Source organism: Silene latifolia, chromosome Y, assembly GCF_048544455.1.
Source record: "Silene latifolia isolate original U9 population chromosome Y, ASM4854445v1, whole genome shotgun sequence".
Taxonomy (NCBI): domain Eukaryota; kingdom Viridiplantae; phylum Streptophyta; class Magnoliopsida; order Caryophyllales; family Caryophyllaceae; genus Silene; species Silene latifolia.
The window spans coordinates 356,609,229-356,636,002 of NC_133538.1; the positions used below are offsets into that span (position 1 = coordinate 356,609,229).

At 36.6% G+C, this 26,774-nt stretch overlaps 1 protein-coding gene across 1 annotated transcript; it reads left to right on the top strand.

Moving 5' to 3' along the window:
• Positions 1-203: 203 nt before the first annotated feature.
• Positions 204-2,090, top strand: LOC141631679 (protein FAR1-RELATED SEQUENCE 4-like). Its single transcript, XM_074444317.1, has 2 exons — positions 204-224; positions 837-2,090. The coding sequence occupies exons 1-2, from the start codon at positions 204-206 to the stop codon at positions 2,088-2,090; spliced, it is 1,275 nt and encodes a 424-aa protein (XP_074300418.1).
• Positions 2,091-26,774: the final 24,684 nt, after the last annotated feature.

The following is a 26,774-nucleotide window of genomic DNA, read 5'->3' on the forward strand; positions in this document are numbered from 1 at the left end:
TAATTTATGGGGAAATAAGTGTAAAGAGCCTTAATAATAACATTTTCAATTTTCATTTAGTCATTAAATATGGGGGCTGATTTATATCGACGACGTTTTTCATAAAAAAGACGATGAATGCCCTTTTGACTTTATCTCTCTAAAAAAAATTCTCTCAAATTCAACTAAATAAAAAACAAAAAACAACAACAACAATTAACAATATGTCGGATCTCGATTCAACGGTATGTAAACAACTTAATCATTTGCTTAATTTTTCAATTTTTTTTTTGCGCATCGTTCATTCTATTCGATAGTTGAATTAATTGACGTATTAACTTAATAGTAGCGAATGTTAGAATTTGTTGCGTAATCTGAAAAATGTCCCCCGAAAGATGAACCATGGCCAAAGTTGGAAACCAACGTTCAGACCACGGTCCAAACGTTGGAAACCAACGTTTGCCACGGACCAAACATTGATTTCCAACGTTTGGCCATGGTCCAACATTGGATTTCAACGTTTGGACATGGTCCAACGTTGGATTTCAATGTTTGGCCGTGGTCAAACGTTGGAATTCAATGTTTGGCCGTGGTCAAACGTTGGATTTCGTTGTTTGGCCGTGGTCAAATGTTGATTTTCATTGTTTGGCCGCGGATTAAAGTTGGTTTTCGTTGTTCGTCCGCGGTTGATCGATGGAAAGTAATGTTTTGCCGCGGTCGTTTATTGAGTCTCGTTGGAATTCAATGTTTTAGGCATGAATTACTCGTTTTTACATGTTTTTCTTTCGTTTTACGCAACTTATGTTGTTTATTAATCCTTTTTATTGTCTTACTATAGTCCTTATTGCTTGTAACAGGAATCGTGGGAGGATTTTGGCGAGAATCCAATTGATTACAACCCGTTGTTCGAGACTACTATAGATTTCGAAACGCGTGACGATGCTTTCATTTGGGATCAGAAAATCGCATTCGAGAATGGGTTTGCTTTGGTTAAAGCAAATAACGGAGCTAAAAATAGGAAAAAGAACGGGTTGTTGGCAAGTTATTTTCGATGTAAAAGACATGGTAAACCAAAAGAAACGGACGATCTTGAAAAGCCAAGGAGGTCGCAGAAGTGTTCATGTAAGTTTCGTATTCGTGCCGTTCAAAATTTCGTGTCTAAAAATGATAAAGAGACGGTGGTGTGGAACATTTTAACCTCCGAGGGTGGTGGACTACACAACCACAACGTAGCCGTTTATAAGGATGGGGATCGGCACTTTGCGGGATTGGACGCGGAAGAGAAGGCATATGTTAGGCAACAAACATTGGCCGGGGTTCAACCGAGGGATATTAAAAATGGTCTTCATTTGAGATCCCCCGATAAACCTCAACCGTCAAGCACCCAACTGTACAATGAAACAAGGAAAATTAAGAAAGAAGAAATGGGTGAAAGAAACACCGCTCAGCAAATGTTGGCTCTAGCGGTGGCAGCGAAATACGTGCACTTCTACGAGATTTCTTCCGAGGAGTCAAAAGAGTTGACTCACATTTTCATGGCTCATCCTGAAGCGATTAAGTTGTTCCGGGCTTATCCTTATGTGGTCCTCATGGATTCGACTTATAAAACCAACATTTACCAGAATCCACTCATTGAGATGGTTGGTGTGACACCCACGGGATCGTCCTTCTTAATTGCATGTGCGATGATTCCTAAGGAGTCTGACGTGAATTACCAGTGGCTGTTGAGAAAGTTAGCTGCGATTTTAGATGCCACCGGAGTTGCGTCCCCTGCTGTATTTGTCACCGACCGGGAATTGGGTTTGATCAGCGCTCTTGAGCAAGTATTTCCCCGGGCTGAGCATTTGTTGTGTAGATGGCATGTGAACAAAGCCGTCAACGCAAAAGCCTTGACAACATACCAAACTGAAAGTATGAGGAAATTTGTCATCTCAAATGATGAAGATGGTTGGTTTAAGGTGATCAATTCATATACCGAGGAATCTTTTCAGCGTGCGTGGCAGTGTTTCCAACTAATAGAAATTTGGAAATTTTTTTCAAATACTCACTACTTCATAACAATGGCTAACATAAGAAACACAAACTTTATAATTCAAATGTTACCGTTATAATTCAAATTTTACCGTTATAATTCAAAATAACCGTTATAATTCAAATGTTACCGTTATAATTCAAATGTTACCGTTATAATTCAAAATAACCGTTATAATTCAAATGTTACCGTTATAATTCAAATGTTACCGTTATAATTCAAAATAACCGTTATAATTCAAATGTTACCGTTATAATTCAAATTTTACCGTTATAATTCAAAATAACCGTTATAATTCAAAAATAGCCGTTACAATTACTAGCTTATAAATAGGCCGTTCTATTTCAATTTCAATCACAACATCCAATTCTAATCACAACATCCAATTCTATTCACAACATACAATTCTAAAATGGATCTCACAAATGCACAAAAAACCAGAGTTTATCAAATAAGAATCGACCTAATTGTTCAAAATTTACCAATTCTAATTGAGCGTCTTGAATCGGTGGTTCCCGGTGCCTTTGTATGGCACATGCTTGAAGAGCCTCCAATTGGTAGCCTTTGTATAATTTTACAAGGAAACCGAGAAGATGTGCTAACTCCAAAGAATTACAGATGAGGTTGTCTCTGATGAAGCATTAACCGAGAAGATGTGGGAGTTTCGTAGGTTAAAAAGTGACATCTTAACATATTTTGAGCGCATTCTCACCGTGATCGATTACCCAAGACTATCGACTTATGTCTTTGGTAGAGTGTCGGGGCAAGGAATTCTTTATCTCTACTTGAATGATTTGTTGATTGAATATATGTCTACCCAACCTGAAGAAATTGAGGTTCATGACCATGAAGAAGATAAGGAATCGTCGTCTTCATCATCGGAAGATAATTAAGTTCGATAGTTATTTAATTATGTTATGTTTTAAGTAATAATCGTTTATGGTTTGGGGTTTAGGGTTTAGGGTATGGGGTTTAGGGTTTAGGGTATGGGGTTTAGGGTTTAGGGTATGGGGTTTAGGGTTTAGGGTTTAGGGTTTAGGGAATGGGGTGTTGTTGTTAGTTTTGAATTTATGTTTTAAGTGGTTTATGTTTTAATCATATTTTAAGTGCTTTATGTAATGTCCTTGTATTTCAATTAATGAATGTTTTAATTAAATTATGTTTAAAGTCATTTAATTAAATATCGTTGCATTTACTTAAATACCGTCTCCAAACAATAATAAAAATAAAACATAAAAATTATCCATACAAAGATACTAAAAAAACCATACAAACATCATCCAAACATACATAATCCAACGAAATAGAAAAACATAAGAAAATGAAAAGAAACTAGTCATCATACACGTCTGCATAGTAAGGACGCATCCCCGCAAACAAATCCTCTAGAGTCTCTCTCTCGGTCTCCGCATCATCTTGCTGGAAGACATTCTTCAACTTACGACTAACGACTAGGGCGACTTAGGCTCCTCATGAAACTCGACAGGCCGAAAATGGACGCGGTGTGAGGGGGGATAAAAGTAGGGGTGTGAATGCTCTACATACCAAGACATGTATCCCTTAGTACACTCGAAAGGCATATATGCCTTCTTTGACATGTGTCGGAGGTGTATGATGGATATCTCGGACATCCATGTCCTATCGGGGTCTTGCCCGAAATCCAGCCTGTAAGTCCCGTTCGCGGGCCGAGACTCCTTCACCGCAATAGGCATCGAGGCCGGGACATCCTGACGGTACCCAAACTGACGCATGCATCGATCCGGCTGGTACGGCTCTACTATATCAAGATGTCTGATAAAACCCGAGTAAAGCGATACTCTGCAAGCTCCCTGAGGACGGTTCCCGTAAGGCAACCATCGGACATGCTCTGCCGTAAGATCGTCCAAACTATGACGATACAACTGAAAAGTACGAGACTCGCCCTTACTCCGAGGCAAGTTGGCCCAACCCTCAACAAGAGGACGGTCCTCAAAACAGAATCCAGCACCGGGTCGGAACCTGGGAAAGTACTCGTATATCCACGCCTGGAGTAACGGTAGACACCCACTAACACCCAAACTATCTCGGCGCGATGCCATCCCTAGCTGTCGGTACAAGTAAGCCAAACAAGCCGCACCCCAAGCATATGAACCAACCCGCTCAAGACTATCAAACAAGGGCAACAACTGAGCGGACACCCTATCACCACTCTTATCCATGAAAAGAGTGTGACCCAGTAACATCAAGAGGTAAGCCCGTAACGAGTCATGCTCGTTCCCTAGGTAAACAACACGACTCAACTCCGATGTTAGTAAACCGCCATTCTTGTAGAGCGGTGGTACAACATCGGACTCAGGAACTCCATAAAACCTCGCAATCTTGCCCCGCAAACCACTGTCATCATCCTCGCCCGAACCGGCCACAAGAACCCGATCACCACTAACAGGGTATCCCAAGAATATCTTTGGACATCATGGAGCATGATACTAATCTCTCCAAAAGGCATATGGAAAGTGTTAGTATCCGGGTTCCACCTCTCGATAAAAGCACTAAGGAGGTTATCATCTAGACCGGTGGTAAAACACCCCTTCAAAACCCCAAGCCCGCTCGCCTCTACCCTAGCTGCAACACCCTCAGTGAGAACCATGTGCCTAATCTCCCTCGCAGCTTTCGGCCTCTCGTAGAGCTTGATCCACGACCTCATATTCTCCGGGTTAGTGTCCGACCAACTGTTGAACGCAACGTGACCACCAAAACTCCGTAGGGTGCTAATGTTCCTAGGACCACCAGGAACGGGCTCTCTCAGGACCCAAGAACTATCCCTACTCGGCCTCCTCGACCTATCGGTGCTAGAGGACTCTCTAACACTCGAATAACGTCCTCTACTATCCCGGCCCAACTTCAGACTCAACACTCTCGGGTCTGCGGGTTCGGTTGGACCACATACTTTCCAGCGTCCTCCTCCTCCTCCCCGTAACCGCCGTCATCCGACGGCTCATCATCTCTATCATGCTGGTAACTACCAGCAACCTCCCGAGACCTCGCCTCCTCCGACTCGCTAACGACGTGACCGGGAGTAGGCATCATAACCATACCAGACGTCTCTCGAAGTGGGGGTGGCTGCTTGTGGGCCTGCTTAACTCGCAAACGACGCTGAGCCGTAACATAACGCCAAATGGTGACGGTCGTGTATGTTAGGCGGAGCCGAGCATTCATGATTGCCTTTCCTCTCTCATTTCGATCTGCCATCTGCATTAGGAAATTGGAAGTTGTTAGAAAACACGTTAATCGACTAAATATCATATAAAGTAACAAAAATCGGCAAATAATAGCATAAAACACGGTTTTTTTAAAAAAAAAATTAATTTACCGCGGACTAACAAAACAAACCCCTTCTTTGACCGCGGTTGAACAAAAAAATCCCTTAGTTGACGGTGGCTAAACAATTTTTTTTTTTTTTTAACCGCGGGCAAACATTTTTTTTTTTTTTTAACCGCGGCCAAACAACGAAAATGGATGTTTGACCACGGCCAAACAATTTTTTCCAACGTTTGACCACAGTCAAACGTGAGAATTAAACGTTTGACCGCGGCCAAACCTCCAAATCCCACGTTGCTCTGCCGTCTCACGTTGGAATTCAACGTTTCACCACGGCCCAAACGTCCATTTCCAACGTTTGGCCGTGGTTTCGGCCCTAAAACGCAACAAATTCACTCCCAATCCGATTAACAACAACAAATTTCGACTCAAAAATCAATCCCAATCAACTATATTTCGCAAACAACATATAACAATACCAAAATTTACATAATAACAACTAATTAACATGAATTTTAATAGAAAAACTATCAATTTCTAAATTTAATAAAAACCTAACACATAACCTAATTTCAATTCTAAAACAAAATCTAATCAATTTAATCGATTAACAATAACAATAAAGGAAACAAAACAATTTAATTTCATAGTTTAATTCAATTACATTCAATTTCTAAACTAGTTTAACAAAAAAAAAAAAAACATTACTTACCTTTGTTTGTAGCAGCGGCGGCAGGGGTGTGGTGGTAGCAGGGCCGTGGTGGTAGCAGTGGCGTGGTGGTAGCAGCGGCGGGGGTGTGGTAGTGGTGGTTGACGAATGGATTGAATGTTGGTGGAAGTTGAATGTTGGTGGAAGTTGAGTGTTGGTGGAAGTTGAATGTTAGAGAGAATAGAGAGAAATGGTGAAGTGAGATAGCAGGGGCAAGGTCGTCTTTTTTTATGAAAAACGTCGTCGACGTTTACTAAAACGTCGTCGATATTAACGAATCCGGTTAAATATTAGCCTCATCATCGGGTACCCTTAAGGCTAGTAGACAACTTTGAGGTGTCTACAACATTAGTTATGGTGATGAGTTTTATGCCCTAAAATTGTTGGAAGTTTTAATTACTTGACTTGTATAATATAGTGATGAGAGTTTTGTATGTAGTCCCTTTGTCATTGAAGATGAACAAAAACTATCAGGAGACTAGAAAGATCACTAAACTGCATGAAATAAAGTTATATGTGCATTAAAAAGTTCTTCAGTTGCATCAGTTGGTTATATTATGATACTAATTACCGTTGTTTAAGGGCATTAATTTTAAGTTAAGCTTGTTCCGATAATAAGGGAGGGTTTTAGGGTTGGTTTGGTAAGATGCTTATTCAAATGTCGCTTATTATATTTTATGAGTTGGAATCGATGTTTCGTCGTTAACTAACTTGGACTTTGTCTATTTTCTGCTTTTATTATTTACATTTCGAGTTTAAACTATGCAGATTTAGTTGTATATGCTCTGTGTTTTGAGCTACTAAAGTTAATAAATGTTTTACTGAGTCAAGTATACTTACAGATTCCCATTACTTAAAAATCTTTCCCTTTACCATTATGCATATACAGAAAAATATGGAAAATTGGTGCAAAGGCTGGGTAGTCAATAATGAGGATGTAGATATAGAACTCTTCATTAAGGATTATGTCAAAGCAAAAACAGATGCTATGAGTTGGTTTGGTCAACTTAAAGAAGTCGAGTTCAATGGCAGTTTCAACCATTCCCAATATGATGTTTTAACTGATCCAGATCTCATTTAAAAAATCTTCGACCTTCTTGATAGCTGTTCCGATAAGGCAAACATGGCCACTGTTTGTAAACTTTGGGCTAAGTTGTTTCTTTTTTTATCCGAACTCACCTTGTTTTCTATTGGCGTACCTGCAAAATTTACGCGTCAGTGATGTCAATGGCGTTAGGATAATTCGTAGGAATGGTAGACTAATTTCCCAAAGATGCAAGTGTTTTATGACGGATAATCAAGCAGCCAGATTTATCATGCATGTTCACTAACGAAAAAAATGTATTCTAGAGCGCCCATCTTAATCCACTCAATGATATTCAAATCAAACAAGTAAATGAGATGTTGCGGGATATGCCAACCCTAACACATGAAGCAGCGAAAGAAATTGCAACACCCTTACTAGTTCGTTGAACTTTCTATCATGTTGAAGTAGTAGATTTGATCTAGGTATAGCACAAGTGGTAGTTTGTACAACTTTTTGGCCAATGTACTATGCTGGTACTTAGGGATTTAAACATCAAGGTTTAAACGTTCCTTTTGTCGGGCTTTAGTGACGGGAAAGGGTTTAGGCTTTAGTAATAACTATGTAATTTTCATTTGAGATTTTGGATAGCAGAAGTTGTTATGTAATGTTGGTTGACAATTTGGATAAAAGAAGTTATGTAATGTTGTTTTGACATTTTGGATAACATTTAGTTTTACATTTTTTGCCAATGTTCTTTTGTTTTTTTGTTTCAATTAGTTTTGATCCAATATCCTTCTTTTAAATTGTAGCCGGGCTGCCTAATCCCTCTTACTCCATATTCATCAACTTGTGTTATGTCCTTACCTCTACTTTGCAACAATTCATTGTCTCAAAATCTAACGAAATTATTGACAAACACTACTACAGATACAGGCTATAACAACGGTCAAAAACCGTTGTTATATAAAAAAAGCGGACGTTGTTAAAGCGTCCGTTGTAGAAGGTTTTAACAACGGTTAGTTTTCTTAAGGAAACCGTTGTTAAAACTATTAACAACGGTTTTATGTATAAAAACCCGTTGTGGAAAGTGTGACTCAATTTTGGGGGGAAAGTTATAACAACGGGTTTTAATATACAAAATCGTTGTTATAACAAAAGACAACGGGTTGTTTTAAAATAACCGTTGTTGTTTGTTCTTAAAAAATAAAAAAAAATTAAATTAAATATTACTAGATGCATGCATAATTACGGCCTGTTAGAATTCCGATGCATGCATTATTACTGACATCACTGTACATATGAACGGATAATATGGAATGAGAAGGGTTAGTAATAAGATTTGAAGCAGCATTATTGAGAGATATGATGATGATTATGGCACAACTTCCTAACATATATATTAATTAAAAAGCAACTCAACCCACACATTGCTTAGTATAAATACATTGCATATCTCAACTAACATTTCCATTATCTCAATATATTCATCTCCAAACCCTAACTGCTAAAACAAACTCTACTTAATCTTTCAAAACAAACTCAAAAAACTCCAACAAAATGAATGATTTCATCCTTAAGACTCTTACCATGATCGAGAACAACAACAACTTCATCCGCCGGTTCCTCCATATTGAGGAAAGTTTCAGAGCTACCTTGCGGATGCTCGATCCGCACCAAGCACGCCAAAGAAGATGGCTTGACGGAGCAAAGCAGCGATTGCGGCTATATGACGATATAGCAACTTCTGAACGGAACCTCCAAATAGCCAAGGAGGAGAGGACGGATACGATAGAGCAGAATAAGATCCTCTATGAAAATATAAGAATTGCATTTTTACATATGTAATTTTTTTTTAATTTATGTATTTATAAATTAATATATATATATATTAATTATGTTTATCTTACTTCTTCATCTTGCTTCTTCATTGTTTTACTAACTAATTATGCGAACAATACTTAAACAAATAACATAATGGTCGATACAAACACATACATGCAAAAGAAATAAATAGAAAAAGAAAATAATGACGATGAAACTAACAGTGACGGCGAGATTTACCTGATAAATACAGAACGTAATAGACGATGAAATCACAGTGACGGCGAGAAGATAAAGCGACGATGAGAAAGAGAGAAAGAGAGAAAGAGAGAAAGAGAGTGTGTATGTGTTTTGTGTTTGTTTGTCTGCTGTGTTTGTGTTTGTGTATTAATAAGGGTTGTGTTTTGTGGCTGCAGCAGACTTCTGTTTGTGTGGTTTATAGTATGGAAGGTATTGACAACGGTTATTAAACAACAACCGTTGTGAAATATGTTTTAACAACGGTTGTATAAAAACACCCGTTGTTAAATAAGTTTTAACAACGGGTTTCAAAAATAACCGTTGTTATTACTTTTCACTAACTTTGCGCCAATTTTGCGCCAAATTATTAACAAAGGTTGTGCATGTGTGACCCGTTGTTAAAACTAATAACAACGGTTTTTATAACCATACCCGTTGTAATTTATTTTAGTAAAATTCGCGCCATACATTCTACAACGTCTATTGTGATTTTCGTGAATAATCGTTGTTAAAGGGGCGTTGTAGTTGCCTAGATTTGTAGTAGTGAAAATGTTCATATGTCGTCATTATAAATATGTAACTTGTAGAACAATTTGCGTTTGTCTTTTAACTGTCTTAAAATATCACTAAATTCATTGACAGATATGAGGCGAAAGTCTGTTGCAGTCAAGAAGAAAAAACCACCAGTGAAAGGAGGCAGGTCAGTTAAAGATTATTTCCCACCAAAATCAACAACTACTGTTGGAAAATGTGTCCTCAGCAATAGTGCGATCACATGATTTAATATCATAATTAAGTCTCCTATCAAGAATACAAAAGGGATGATTCTTTATACAGTCAACAGATCATCATTAATCGGTAATGATTGACTAACTAGAGTTTGACATTACTGTCGTGTGACGGTGGTGGTCAGTTGATCCCTTTAGGTCACACCTATAGGATGACGCCCAAATAGATATTTAATTAATTGTATGCGATACAGATTAATTAATTTCTTAATTTTGGGAGTGTGATTTTGCGTCTTATTGTAATGGATTAAATAAGATTTAATTTAGTATTTAAGTGTTAAATTGCTAAATTAGTTGAGGTTTTATATAAGTTTTGAGGTAGAGGTAATTGGTTATTTAAAGTTATAAGAAGTTGTAATTTTAACTAACTAGCAATTATAGGACCCATTATATATTGATATAATGGTAGTATATTACTCAAAAGTGGAGTGTATATTATATTATTAATTGTAATATTTAAGTGTTAAATGATTACATTAATAATTAATTATGTAAGATAATTAAACATATGACTTATAAGCATTTGTGGGACAAATGATAAAAGATAATAATAGAGCAAAAGAGCTCCATATTGCCGGCCAAAGGAGAGCAAAAGATGTTCCCTTTTGTCTTTTGTTTATTTTGGTTAGAGTGTGATAGTGACATATCACATAAGCTTTAATCATGTTACATCTTACATAAATGTTTCATACACCCTACCTATGCTATACAAACAAGTAAAAACAAGAGGAAAAGATTCCTCCTTGTAAGATGAGCACCGGTTTTGTGCTCTTAAATATGAGCATTTGTTGCTTATTTTTCCCTCTTGGTTTTTAGCTTGTTTTCTCTCATACTTTCCTCACATGCAAAATCCTCCAACTACTCTCAAATACTAATATTCTCCAACTATTACTAGAAGTAGTAATACTAGAAATATTAGTAATATTAAGGAAGTATTTCAACTACATATCTAGTTAATATTAGTAGGAATTTTTGGGTTAAATCTTGGCTGCAACTTATTGGAGTGTCTTCTATACTTGGAGTCTTAGTAGGATCATCCATCATATTAAGATCAAGAATAAGTGAAGGAAGGTGACCTTACTTGTGCCCATATTTTCGAACCAAGCATCAATGTAAGAGACATTGTTTTTCTTATAAATCTCTTATTTTGTTATGCATGCACTAGATCTAAAGAAACAAGTTAATTAGTTCACTATTAGAGGAGTCTAATAATAGGTAAATAATCCTAACAAGTGGTATCAGAGCATAAGGATGTTGCATGCATAATCGATTATTGTTTTTCCGAGTTAAAAGGTTAACATATAAAACTAAAATTTTGTGATTTATAAGTATAAGCCACAAAATCATCATGCATGTTATATATTTGATCCTAAAATATTTTTAGGTCATTTTTATAATTTATGGAAATTTATAGCTCATTATAATGATTTGTAGTGATTTTATTACATTTTTATGATTAAAATGAACTTTTATTCACTAAAATACGTTAAAATTCATTACTGGCCGTGGTATTTTAGTATGACCTCACATGAATATTTTATGTATTGTATGTAAAATATAATATTAATGTGATTAATATTTCATGATTTATGAATTTTTAGTGTAAAAATGGCATAAATGGATGTTAAAATGACCAAAATTTGTTAAACGTACTCTCTGACCTTGAAAATTTTATATGACCTCAAATGCATATTTTACAAGTTATGTGTAAAATATCGTATTAATTGGATTAATATTGCATGATTTATGATTTTTATGAGAAACAAATGGAATAAAAGAGGTAAAATGGTTAAAAATAGTTAAATTTCGAATTGGGCTATGAAACTTTAATATGATGTCACATGCATAATTTACAGAGTGTATATAAATTTAGAGATTAAATGATCTCATTTAGCATGATTTATTAATTTTTAGTGTAAAAATGGCATAAATAGTGACTATTTTAGCATAAATTGGTAAATTGAATTGCATGGCATGAGAAAATTATTTTAGGTTGCATAAATATTCCAATAATCAGATATAATGTTGTAAAATTGATTGGATTAAATTTTAGATACTTTAGATGTTTTATGAGATAAAACGATAAAATGCAACTATATTTTCTCAAAAATTAATTCGAAACTTTTAACCATGATTTTTGACATTATGAGTGTCATGGAAATATTTCAGAATGTTAAAAAATTTAAAATTCAAATTTTGAAATTTTTGTGATTTAATTTGGATTTATTTCATTAATATTATGATTTTAAGGTCAAATATGAGCATAAAAATTAAATCAAGTTGAATTATTGTCAAAAATTGAGTGATGACTAATTTTTGAGTCCTAAGAGTGTTAGGATAATTAACTTGAACTTAGATATGATTTAAGTGTAAATTTGTGATTTTAAGAAGTTAATAACACGCATTTCCATAAAACCGGGTTATATAAACGATACAAGTTAAATAGGGCGATTTGGCACATAATATGGCATGATAGACACATATTATAATGCTGCATATTTAAATTGTTGAATGTCTTTTATTTATATAATTTCGAATTATGTAATTTTATCTTAGTATGGCCTTAGTTTTAATCGATATTACCCGTAATGAAAGGGAATATTGATTCGGTTGTAATTTAATGTGATCTCGTATCACTTTTATTTTATTAGTTTTTCCATTCTACAAATGTATAATAGGGATAGTTTTGTATTTTTATTATTATTTGTAATTATGGAGTTTCTTCAAGACGGTGCCATTCGAAAAGGTGATCCGACGAAGACGGTGTTCTTGGGAAGCGCGCCACTTGAAGATTCAAGGGACCAAAGGAGTTGGTTTCCGAATATGTAATAGATTATTTGATTTTATATTTTAGGAAGGCCATACTAGGAATTTTATTATTGCTTTGCATTTCTTTTAATATGTTACATGCATTGCCAAATTGCCATAACAACACATGCATATCATATCGAGTCATCGACCGTGTCAATTAAAATTATCGTAGTTCACCGCTTTAGTTCACTTAAAACGTGATAGATAATAAATTGACAAGACCTCTCGCATATAATAATTGAGAAATAGCCTTACCAAATAGTAGAAACCATGAATCCCAATTTCATAAGGGAGTTAAGCCGGCTTCACCGTAATACAAACCTTGTTACGTTGGGTAAGTGGGTAATAAAATGTTATTACATCGAAATTTGGATTGAGCTCAACGGAAGTATTCGTGACCTTAGTCGCATGTGTTCCGGGCTAAAGATGAAAATTAGAGTAATTTTTATCAACCGAGAGTTCTAAACGTATAATCGATTAAGAGGTTAATCCATCGAGTTATATTAATAAGGGATGACTCGGCTCACCGTACCCGTATTAATATGAATTTGGATCTCAGAATCATTTATGTTAGTTGGGTGGAAGTCACTACATAGATGCTTAAATACTTGTAGTTATATTTACGAATATTATCAAAACGATAGATGTTAATTAATTCCTTCACTTCGTATTTTGTAGTCAAAATCGTTTTATTAATCGCAATGGCAACTCCAATCACATCCGCAACCACTAGCTCCAACATGCTCACCAATGTGTCATGGCTCCGATCCTTCATGGATCGTTGTAAGTTAAAAAAGAATGAGTCCAATTTCGCCGATTGGGACGCACAACTTCGCTTGGCCATGGAGGGTGACGACAAGCTTCGTTACCTTACCGAGGCATCTCCCACCGAACCTAATGCAAGGTCCACCGCCGCCGCCGCTAGGCAAGCCTATGAGGTTTACCAAAAGGAGTCGGACGTGATCAAAAATGTGTTGATCTTTGCTATGGAGGCCGAACTCCAAAGAAGTGCTATAAAGATTACCACCGCTCATGAGATCTACATGAAGCTAGTGAACATGTTTTCACGAGCTCCTAGGGTAATACAATATGAAGCGGCTTCCGCATTCTTTGATCTCAACATTAAGGAGGGCCAAAAAGTTAGCCCTCATGTGCTCAAGTTGATGGAGCATGTTGAGACCTTGAAAATACATAAGGTGGAAATTCCCGATGAACTCGTAATTGATCGAATTCTTCATTCCCTCAACAAAATCAAAGCATATGTTCAATTCCGGGTGAATTTTAATATGCAAGATATGAAAGTTTCCCTTGATGAGTTGCACAAAATGCTTGTGCAAGCCGAAAGGGACATGGGGCTAAGTGTTAGCACCACCAAAGATGTGCTCAATGTCAATCATAAGAGTAAGGGAACCTTCAAGAAAGGCGGGAAAAAGGAAAAGAAGCGAACTCCCAACAGGAACAAAGCAAAGACTTATGAAGCAAGCTCCTCCAAGCCCAAGTACAGTGCCTCCTTTGGGGACAAGTGTCACTACTGTTTTGGTGTTGGGCATTGGAAGAGAAACTGTTCCAAATATCTTGGCGACATCAAAGCTGGAAAGATTATTCCAATACGTATATGACTATCCCTATCTTTTATGTTTCAATCTCAACCTTGGTATGATGATACAAGTTGTGATGATTAACCTTTTTATTGTAAATATGGGCTCCTAGCAAGGACAAAGGCAAGGAGAAGCAAGCTTAGAGGATCACGAGGGAAGCTAGAGTAGCCGATTTGTTGAGATGGATCTATGGAAGCTTAGCTTTAATTTACTTTGTCTTTAATTTTATGATGTATTTGAAGTTTTTAGAACTATTTTGATTTCCTTGTGTGACTTGGAAATTTGTTTGTATCCTTTAAACAATTGTTGTGCTTTGGATATTTATGGTTTGGTTTTCAACCCAAATCACTTGTTTTATTGTATCGCTTGTTCTAAAATTATCATCATATACTACTTGCGTAGGGAAACATTAGATAGACAACTCAAATTGATCAAATAGACGATTATGATGATTAGATCATTATATGTCCATAAGCTATGAATTTGATTCTCCTTATGTCATTATTACTAAAAGTAACAACTTACTTATGTAAGATTAATTATAAAGTTGTGATGAGCTATTGAACTCATAAAGTAGGGAATTTACGATACCATACGGACACATTATTCTAAACGGATGGTCAACCATGAGATACCTAGAATAGAGAGTATATTAAAGAGATGACATGGATAAGACTCGTATATTACATGAATCAAACTGCCATGTTAGGGATGGCCTTTTGATAGCTAATACATAGTCTAGATAGACTCCTAATATCATGAATCAAACTGCCATGTTAGGGATGGTCTTTTGATAGCTAATACATAGTCTAGATAGACTCCTAATATTCCACAATATATATGTTTGTACCTCACAAAGCTACCTCTCAAGAAGATAGATGTATTTCTGAGAGATAGAGTGGGAGAAGATTGGATCGTTATAAACATGTCTTATAGTGTTACTTTGTGAAAGTAATGAAACTATAGAGTGGGGGCATTGTTCAGTAGGAGTTTATCGCAAATGTCTTATTGTTTAAAAATATTACTTTGTGAAAGTGATAGTATCATGACCTTGTTACATACGAGTCGAAGCATTACAATCCGAAAATTGTTACTCAAGAGTAGATTTACCTTAAAGCAAGGGTTTCTTTAAAGATAAATAGAGCTTTAGAGTACTCAAATGCATAAGATTGACATAAAGATGTTGATCAAGATTAATTGTGTTAGGAAATACCGCATTTCATCTTAATGAAGAATGGCAATTAAAAATTTGCTTTTCTAAAATGCAAATTTAGAGAAGGATGTGTTTGGAACACAAATCTTAGATAAAGATCTTAGATAAAGATCTAAGAATCCTAACACATTATGCGTAGCTTTCTTAAGTGATCCTAGAATGGTCTTAAGCAAGAATTAAAGGATTATATTTTTCGTTCATGTGATAATAGTGAATGGTTTCATTCACATGATTGAAGAATCATGATTATACATGAAGTTAAGTGGGAGCCAGAATCATTTCTCCATGTCTTATATGTTTATGACATATTACTTATTGAGAATAATGTACCAATGTTCTCTTTTGTCAAGAATGATTGGGAAACTAGGAGAAGGTGCAATATACTTTAGATTACCGAATCTATGAGAGAGTATATTGGCATAGAGTTGAGAGTCTTATGAGGATAAGATCTTTCGTATCTGTTGTACATCAATAAGGTTGAATAGGCTATTCATATTGGTGGAAGTGGAATTACTATGATGGAGTCATAGTCATTCACTGAACCCATTAAGTTGTTGATCACATGAAATCGATTACCAATGTTTCCGCCATTAGAACGATCATGTATGCCAACAGACGCACATGTTGTGATGAACCATATGCTAGGAGCATAATAAGTCAATATCAAGTTAATTCATAAGATGGTCTTGTGAAAGCCTTAAAGAACAATTGAAGATTTGTTCGATTGTTTGGATGATAAACTAAGTTTGGTGTTGAAGGGTTGTACAAACTTTAGTTTCCAAACTTAAAGGGATTTGTTGTAATCCTAGGCTGATTTTATTGACGAAGAAGTAAGAAACTTGAAAAGTGTTTTAGTTTCGTGCATTGAAAATTCTACAAAAGAAATCTTAAGTAAATTGTGATAAGTTGGTCAAGATAGGGATTAAGAGTGAATCCATCTATAAATGACTTTTTCACAAGTTATGTGATAACAGTTGGAGCATCATTCAAGTTAAAGAGCCCAAGTGTAGTAAGAAGACTGGACAAATACTTAGAGATAAATTCAAGTTATTAAAAATAACATTGAATCGAAAAAAATAGCAATTGACAAAGTTGGAATATATGGATATAGGGTATATTCACTTGCCAAGCTTTTATTGCATTTTTACTAGTGTTAATGGTACATTAAATATTATAAGATATGAAGTAGTAATAGTGTATTGACTATTCATATGTGATAATCGCATTTATCGTTTGAGTTTCATTAAACTCACCCGTTATCTTATCGTATCCAAATGGGTTGTAGAGACAAATTGAACCCCATTAAAGTGAACTGGATTAACATGGTATTCGCCCCTAGTTACTTATATGAGGTGACGTCTCGAAGTGACTAGAGTGTGATGCGATTGATGGCAAGTTCAAGTGTCATAGAGTCATACAGGATGACTAGTCGATCACATAGGCAGACTGTTTGGGACACTCTGTCGGGCAGTGACCGCTTATAGAGTTCTGGTAATTCATAAAGCCTGGTCGTGGCAAGAGCTACTATAGTATTCTTATGAGTCAATTCTTTTGACTAGAGACTATTCGCCCAAGTTGGCACAATTTCTGATTAGCTTTGATTTATACTCTACGACTTAGTAAATGAGGTCAAACTGGGTATATTTTGGGTTATGATGAACTGTGGCTGAACAAAGGGAATAGTGCAATAGGAATTGTCCACCCCTTGTCATTAAAATTAATTATGTAAGATAGTTACAAGAAGTTGTAATTTTAACTAACTAGCAATTATAGGACCCATTATATATTGATATAATGGTAGTATACTACTCAAAAGTGGAGTGTATATTATATTATTAATTATAAAATTTAAGTGTTAAATGATTACATTATTAATTAATTATGTAAGATAGTTAAACATATGATTTATAAACATTTGTGGGACAAATGATAAAAGGCAATAATAGAGCAAAAGAGCTCTATATTGCCGGCCAAAGGAGAGCAAAAGATGCTCCCTTTTGTCTTTTGTTTATTTTGGTTAGAGTGTGATAGTGACATCTCACATAAGCTTTAATCATGCTACATTTTACATAAATGTTTCCTACACCCTACCTATGCTATACAAACAAGTAAAAACAAGAGGAAAAGATTCCCCCTTGTTAGATGAGCACCTGTTTTATGCTCTTAAATATGAGCATTTGTTGCTCATTTTTCCTTCTTGGTTTTTAGCTTGTTTTCTCTCATACTTTCCTCACATGCAAAATCCTCCAAATACTCTCAAATACTAATACTCTCCAACTATTACTAGAAGTAGTAATACTAGAAATATTAGTAATATTAAGGAAGTATTTCAACTACATATCTAGTTAATATTAGTAGGAATTTTTGGGTTAAATCTTGGGTGCAACTTATTGGAGTGTCTTTTATACTTGGAGTCTTAGGAGGATGATCCATCATATTAAGCTCAAGAACAAGTGAAGGAAGGTGACCTTACTTGTGCCCATATTTTCGAACCAAGCATCAATGTAAGAGACATTGTTTTTCTTATAAATCTCTTATTTTGTTATGCATGCATTAGAACTAAAGAACAAATAATTAGCAAGTTAATTAGTTCACTATTAGAGGAGTCTAATAATAGGTAAATAATCCTAACAACTACAAGCATGAATGACATTGAGCAAACTAATTAGAGTATGAAAATCTGCATAGTTTTGTCTTTTTTTTTTTTTTTTTTTTTTTTTTTTTTACTTTGATCCCTTACCCAAAAATAATGGTAGGCTGCAATAGGCTGATCACTGCATGAAGTCGCCTTGTAGACGCATTGAAAATCGATGTATGTGCATTAAACAATCTGGAACATGCATGAACTATGTAAAATCTTGTTGCCATATCAAAATTTGCTAAGTAACATTGCCGACCTAACACACCCTAAATCGTAAACCCTCCCTTTTTAGGGTTTGGGGTTTACAATTTAGGGTTTTGTGTTTGGAATTCAGGGATTAGGGATTAGGGTTTAGGGTTTAGGGTTTAAGTTTTACCTTCCCCCTTTGGGGTTGTCTATTTAACCTTGTACCGATAATAAGGGAAATGGCTTAGGGTTGGATTAGGCGGATCCGGGGTAGCAGTCCGCCTAATCCAACCCTAAACCTTTTCCCGCCCCGTTATAGAATACCCGGCCTCCTAGTTTATATCCCGTCCCTAAAAAAGGGTTCAATCGGCCCCTCTAGGGTGTCTTTTGGTCTTGCGGCCTTTTGAATGAGAAGCAAGGCAAAGGGTTTAGGGTTAGATTAGGCGGATTTGCGGTAGCTGTCCTTCTAATCCAACCCTAAACCCTTTCACGTCCCGTTTTAGGATACCTGGCCCCTAGTTTAAATCACGTCCCCCAAAAAGGGTTCACTCGGCTCCTCTAGGGTGTCTTTTGGTCTTGCGGCCATTCGAATAAGAAGCAAGGGAAAAATTTTAGGGTTAGATTAGGTGGATCCGCGGTAGCGGTCCGCCTAATCCAACCCTAAACCCCTTACCGTCCCGTTCTAGGATACCCGGCCCCCTAATTTAAATCTTGTCCCTAAAAAAGGGTGCACTCGGACCCTCTATGGTGTCTTTTGGTCTTGCGCCCGGTCGAATGAGAAGCAAGGTAAAGGGTTTAGGGTTGGATTAGGCGGATCCGTGGTAGTGGTCCGCCTAATCCAACTCTAAAGCCTTTTCTGTCCCGTTTTAGGATACCCGACCCCCTAGTTTAACTCCTATCCCCCAAAAAGAGTTCACTCGGCCCTCTAGGGTGTCTTTTGGTCTTGCGGTCATTCAAATGAGAAGCAAGGGAAAGGGTTTAGGGTCGGATTAGGTGAATCCACGGTAGCGGTATGCCTAATCCAACCCTAAACCCTTTTCCATCCTATTTTACGATACCCGACCCCCTAGTTTAAATCCCGTCCCTTAAAAAGGGTTAACTCTTCCCCTCTAGGGTGTCTTTTGGTTTTGCTCCCGTTTGAATGATAATAAGGGAATGGGTTGTAAATGCATGAAAAAGTAATCTATGTGCATTAAACTACCCTGAACATGCATGAAATAAGTGTCCAGTTTCCTCATCTTTCTTGCCTTTAGGTCCATGATAAGAAGTTGTATGTTTATAAAATATTTTTTTGGTAAGTTATTTCAGTGTAGGATACCCGTCCCCAGTCATTTGTCTTTATAATAATGGTGAGACTTTGGGGTGCAATACACTTATCAATGCATGAAGTAGCCTTGTAGATGCATGAAAACACAATCTATGTGCGTTAAACAACCCTGTATGTGCAGGAAATACGCTGCCTTTATGATGCTAATTACTGTCCTTAATTTGATAGATAATCCTCAAAATCGAAGTGCTCTAGTAGAAACAGAAACAAAAATAGAAAGAGTTTCTTCGCGTCAACATAGTCCTCGTATCAAAACTAAAGTTAACAAGGATAAAGTTAACGAGGAAGTTCCAATAGATTTGACATCTAATAACAAAAATAAGAAGGCTAATGACAAAAGCCAAGGGAAAAGGCCAACTAAGAAGCAAGCCGCTACCAGCCAGCTTAGTGGGGAAGGAATCTCAACTGGACAGAAAACTACGAAAAAAAGAAAACGTAGTAACGAGTAAGCCCCTCCTAACTCGGATGAGTCCTTTATTGATCACTAATTTAATCAAGTTGAACCCATCTCAACGGAAAATTGAAGCCATTCAGAACATGGGGTTTGGAGGTTTGTTGAAGCTTCAGGCAGAAGAAATCAATGGCCATTTGGCCAGATGGATCGTGGAGTCCTTTAATCCGTTTGAATGTTCGTTGATGAACATAAATTTGGTGAACACAGATGAAGGTGTCCACCTTGCCACTGGACTACCTATGGGTCACGTGGACATTGTTCAAGTTGGAATGTACTCTAAAGCAAAGGATAAGATAAAGGCTGTGAAGAGATATAAGGACCAATTTATGACCTCAAATATTACCATAAGGCTTCTATTAGAAAAGATGATGGAGCAGCGGGATGGTGGAGATGATTTCAAGAGGAATTTCCTCATTTATATCGTAAATGTTCTCTTGACGGGGGTAGTTGGTGATCATCCTAGCCCTCGGATATTAAGATGCCTTTCTAATCTATCAGATGTACCTCAGCTGAATTGGGGCAAATTTGCACGTGCCAATATGATTGATGTAGATGATGTCGTCACTCATCCAATCAAACACATTTATAATACTCAACAAACAACTAGTTAGCGGTAAGTCGAGGTCGATCCATGGGACGGTGTGCTTTGGGTTCTAAGTCTATCTATCTCAATTTATGCTAGTGTCACAATTTGTTTGGGTTTGTAGTTGTGTCCTAGACTAATGCAAGCAATAAAGTAAAGCAAACAATAAAAGAGAAATGTAAACAAATGATTAAAAGTCCTAGGATATCATGGGGTCATAGGGGATTCATGGTGTTGATCATACAAACATGTTTACAAAGTTGCAAGCAATTAATGTTGTGGAGGAACCGAGTTGGTTTATGTCTTACGGTTCATAGGAAGAGTTGGGTCCCGGAGCCGAATCTATTAGATTGTACAACACCTACAAGTCGACTTACTTTCCTCCTATTCAACTTCTATGAATGGTCTAACAAGACTCGAGTTGGTTTATATCTTACAAGTCAAGTTGAGTAGATAAGAGATGGTAAAAATGCAAGGATTCATAGGCTTAGCATTTCATCAAACATAACATGTGCATAAAGTTGACATCACAACAAGCAAGCAATTTAATCATGTGAACATATTAGATTAAGCATGAATCAATCCCCATGTTTGTTTCCCCTAATTACCCACTAATCCTAGCTAAGATACTACTCACTCATTATCATGGGAAACATGTCATTAATGGTGTCAATCATCACAACAAGTATAAACATGATAATAGAATGAAGAAATGAACAATAAAGATTAAAGAGTAAAGGAATTATACCAACTTAAAATGGTCCAAATAATAAAGCAAGAATAATAGAAGAAACTTGATTGATTGATGGAAGGTTGTCAATCTCCCAATAATAACCCAATAATCTTCAATTACCCAATAATAAACTTGAATAATAAACTTGAACAATAATTAAGGAGAGATTAATGTGTAATTTGTGGAAAGATTAAAGAGTAATCTATTCTAATCTACTCCTAATCTAATCTAAAGAAGGATTTTTCTAGCTAAAAAGATGTGTTCAAGGATCCCCCTTTGATTATTACAAATGGGATATTTATAGTGGAAATTAGGTGGATGCATTAGGGTTAACTAAGGGCTAAACTAGTAATTACACTTTTGAGATTTGAAAGCGGGGAGAAGCGGTATTTTTCGAAGGAAGGGCGTCTTTCACGGAGCTTGAAGAACACGAAAATTGTTGTAAAGGAATCCGTGCGTATTGGAGTCGGGACGGGCGGATTCGACCGGGAAAACGGGCGATCGGTTGAATCCGGGGATTACGAAAATGCAATCCGGGCGGATTTGGGAGAAAACGGGCGGATTCTCTTTCAGTGAATTTTCTTGTTTTTCCCAGCCAGAAGACGGGCGGATTGGGGACAATCCGGGCGGATTGTAGGGAAGACGGGCGTCTTCTTCTCGGGACGCGCGGATTCCCGAACAGCTTCTTTGTTTGACCTCGGATTGTAAAACGGACGTCATTTTCTCATCCGGACCCCTATTGGAGTGATTCAAAAGCTTAGATCACTTTTTTTTTCGACGCCGTTCCAACTAACATACTTTCATAGCCAAAGGAGCAGCCCTTGATTTTCGATCCGAGCAATTTTCTTCATGAATGGCTTCCTTGCTCTTCCTCCTTGCTTTAAACCTTATGACCTTTCTATATACTCTTTATTCTTACATCATTGGTCATCATTCTTGCCTCCTCTTCATACTAGTCCATCTAATATCATCAATAAGCTTTCAAATATGCATAAAAGACGGGAATTTCCGCCTTATTATCTCCTTTTCTACAAAACATATGAAATGCGATAAAAAAGCAAATAGGAAGGTTTTGACGGATAAAATGGCCATAGAATGTTATAATAGTATGCAAAATAGGCTCAATTAGGGGACTAAATGTGCGCAAATAATGTTCACATCAAAGATCCCCAAACCGAACCTTTACTCGTCCCGAGTAAAGAGGTGACTAAAACTAGACCTTTATTTAAACTAACCTAATATCATAGCCGATATGAGACAATTAGCGGGTCTCACTCCGCCCCTTCAAGTCACAACAAGACAACCATGAGGTAGGATGCCTTCTTGCAAGGCAAGGTGGGTCTTGCCAAAATGGCGACACATCCAATCATTAAGCACACAAATCAAGTAATGGATGCATCTACAAAAGAATAGCCACTTTCTTCATCTAAGTGGCGGAAATTATCTACAAGGAAAGCAATTCAAGGGTACACACTCCTTCATAGATACAATTTCTTCAAACTACTAACCCTAGAAGGATACCAATAAATCACCTCCAAGTTGTGTCAAGCTAGGGTACCTTTGTCCTCAATCGTTAAATGCTTTTGTCAAGAGTAGACTCCCTATGGTGTTAGAAACACTGGAGGATCGCGGAATTCCCCCTCTTGCCTAGACAAGAAGAAGGGTCGTCCCCTCTCTACCATGCACAAAAATGCATACGATGGATAAAGGGATCAATAGATATTTGAGTTTCACTTTGGGAATTTTCTTTTGTTATTGTTTTTCCCCCCAATTTCTTGTGGCATATAACATTTGAGAACACTTTCTTTTGCCATTTCTTTTTGATTTTTGGCAATTCAACACTTGACAACTTTCAACTTTTCTTTGCATTTCTTTTGAACATTTTCAAAGTCACCCCATATGTAGTGAGGGTGGCTTATATTTGAAGCATAGGACTTCTATTTTTGCTCCTCTTTTCATTTGATGCATTTTTGCAAACTTTCTTTCACTTTTCATTTCATTGAACTCAAATTGATTTCTTTTTGTGCCCATTCCCTTTGATGACAAAAATGTGGTAGAACATGGATGATGGATGCATGGTTTCAAGGGTCACTTTGAAATAAACGGTAGCCAAGGAGTTATCACACCACAAGGTACTCTTGACTAGGCCTTAAACCATGGGTCAAAGGATACTAGCATGACACATCCTAGGGTGTTTTACAAGTATTCTAACAAACAAAGTCTTAAGAAGAAAAAGCATCTACTAGGGCCTATATACACTTGTCAAGCTTCCCAAGTAGACGGTTTCGCAAAATTTTATTAACATGCAAACTACATGCCATGATGCAACTACCATATAAACATCCTAATGCAAATGTTTCTACCAACTAATATGTCATATAAACTAAATGCAAGTCCTAAGTTCACATTGTTATACCGCATCAATCAAAATAAGGCCACATAGTCATTAACATAAAGAGGAAAAAGGAGATTGGAAAGATCATACCATGCGGTCTTCAATATCCTCATGTCTCGGATGTGGCGTAGTCAATCAATGTGAAAAAGGATGAAACAAACACAATATATACAAGACAATATATACAAGACTACACTATAAAGGAAATGAACTTGTTTTTGGATTTTTCAATTTTTCAAATTTTTATGGTTTTTGTTTTTATGAACTTAAAAGACATATTTTTGGGATTTTTCGAAATTTTTCAATTTTTATGCATTTTGGAATATAAATTCCCATCCCCCACTTTATTTTGGACATTATCCTCAATGTACATGTAGGAGTAGGAATAAAAAAGAAAGTACATGTTTTTTGGATTTTTTGATTTTATGGAAATTGAAGTACAAATGCAATGATATGATATGAATACATGCTCTAACTTAATGCAATTCTATATGACATATATAACAATGAATGCAAACTAAACTATATTGTATGATGCATGATTTAAACTATGGTCACTTATGATCAAACCTTCCCAAACCGATTTAAACACTATTTCTAGTGTAGAAAAGAATAGATCGGTCATTAGTGACTATGCATGAATTCTAGTCTATATGCAACTATCTACATGAATCATGTGAGATATATTACAATGCAAATATACTATATGAACTAAATAATGTAAATGTAATATGAAATATAATACAAATGCAAGCTTAATGTATATGTAAATAACTAAATGCAAGTGGAAATGTAATGCAAAGTGAAAGGAAAGGATATCGTACAAATGGTGGTTTGAGGGAGGACTCCACCAAACTCATTCATATTCCATTATCCATGGAGCTCAATGCTCTCAATAGCCGGTCAAATGCTTGGGCACAATCCTCAAATAATCATAAATACGGTTTGTTCCAATTCAAGATTAAGCTTGGCCAAGGGAGCTTGTCACTTATTCTCTTCTTCACCTTACCCTTAGCACTTGAGTCTTTGTAATGCTTCAAACCGATAGGCCCATGATTCTTGTCAACATAAGGTATGAAGTGTGGTTTATATTCGTCCGGAGACTTCCACTCACCACCTTCTCCTTCAATTTTTGTGATGATGCTAGCATTTGGATTTATCAATCCTTCAAGAGTAGAAGGAGAATTCTCATAGCATTGATGATCGGGTTCTTTGGAAGTGGACATTGTGGGTGCCAAATTTTCACAAGTAGCTTCACGTGCAAGTTTCTCTTTGAGCTTTGCCACCAAGTAGCTTTTGTATGATGTCTTGACCTTTTGAAGAAGGTCCACCATATCCTCTCCAACAATCATTGGCTCCATGGTAGGGGCCAAGTAGTCTTCATGGGAAATGGGGAAAAGGAATTCATCTTCTTCATGGAAGCATACCTCAAACTTCTCAAGGATGGGCTCCTCAAGTAAGGCAATCTCACAACCCCATTCCTCTTCTTCATTGAAAGACACATATCCCGCATAAGTGTAACAACAAATTTTGTATAACGATAACTGAAATACAAAACAAGGAAACAATTATATTTTATTAATAAATATCAAAAGTACGTGTACAATCTCTAATGTATCCTCTGATTCTAATATGCCGTAAGGGGTACGTGTACGGGGTACACGTGAGGGGTACGCGTGTAGACAAATTTAATTGCTCTACGCGCGATGTAAATTTGATTTCTTGAGAGGGTCGCGATGACTTGAATCTCTCTTGAAGGTTTGAACTTGTGATTGAATCTTCAACGCAGGCGGCACGATTTGATGTGCTTGTTGACTGCTTGCAATGATTTTGACAGAGAGGATTTGTAGGAATTTGTACCTTGTTCTCTCTAGCTCCTTTGCAATTATGAATTTCCAACCTTTGAATGAATGAGAAGAACTCTATTTATAGAGTTTCAAATCCCCTTGTTGGACTTTGGTGGTCACAGGCCCATTTGTGGGTTTATTAGCTCCCTTGGCCCAAAATTTGATTCTTTCTGGGTTTATTGATCCGAACAACTCCTTTTGTAATCCGAATCGGCCCATATTTCATTTAATCGGGACAAAATAATTAAATTAAGTTAAAATTTGGTATTAACTCAAAATAATTAATTTATTTTATTTATTCGGCACATTAATAAATTTTCCGTGCCTACAAATTGCCCCCTCGGGACCTTGTCAAGTGCACCTCCCGGTGTCTTGACGTGGCGGGGTCTCGATTTTGCTTTGACTTGGAAGTCGATGACGAGCGCCCTAACTTGTCACGAAGGGCTCCTCCACTTGGCTCGACTTGGAAGTCGGAAATAGATAGTGAACACCCTAACTTATCGAAAGGATGCAATGTCGCCCGTTATTATCTAACTCGGCGGGTGAAATTTGTATTTGACTTAGAAGTCGCATGATGTACCCGAACTTGTCATAAGGGTATTTCTTTTTTTTTTTTTTTTTAAGAATTTTTTGACGTCACCCCCGTCATTCTTTTTAGACTTGGCGGATAACGCATTTCTTTTTGACTTGTATGACTTGAAAGTCATTAGGTACCCGAACTTATCGTAAGGATGACCATTTTTTTTAAAAAACGTCTTCGTTAGTATCTAACTTGACGAGTGACCCACAGACGGATCCCTTAATCCAAATTGTGTACAAATTAACCATACCATCTAATTCCCAACAGAATTACACTATACAATTTTTTAGGAAAGTCCCATGTCTCCCGAAACTTTCCACTTTAGGTAGAATTTAGGGTACCCAAAACTTATATATATACACTAATATTCCGTCAGTCCGTCCCAACATAAATCAGTGCAAGCCCTTTTTTTTTTTTTAAAGGTATTTTCTTTCTTCTGCAACTTCTTCCACAAGCAGAGAGAGCAATTTTCTTGCAAATTACCAACAAAGTCCATATAGGCACTACAATTTT

Coding starts and splice junctions, on each gene's coding strand:
- LOC141631679 (XM_074444317.1), top strand. CDS start 204: ATGTCGGATCTCGATTCAACG. Junction 225..836: donor TGTCGGATCTCGATTCAACG/GTATGTAAACAA, acceptor TGCTTGTAACAG/GAATCGTGGGAGGATTTTGG.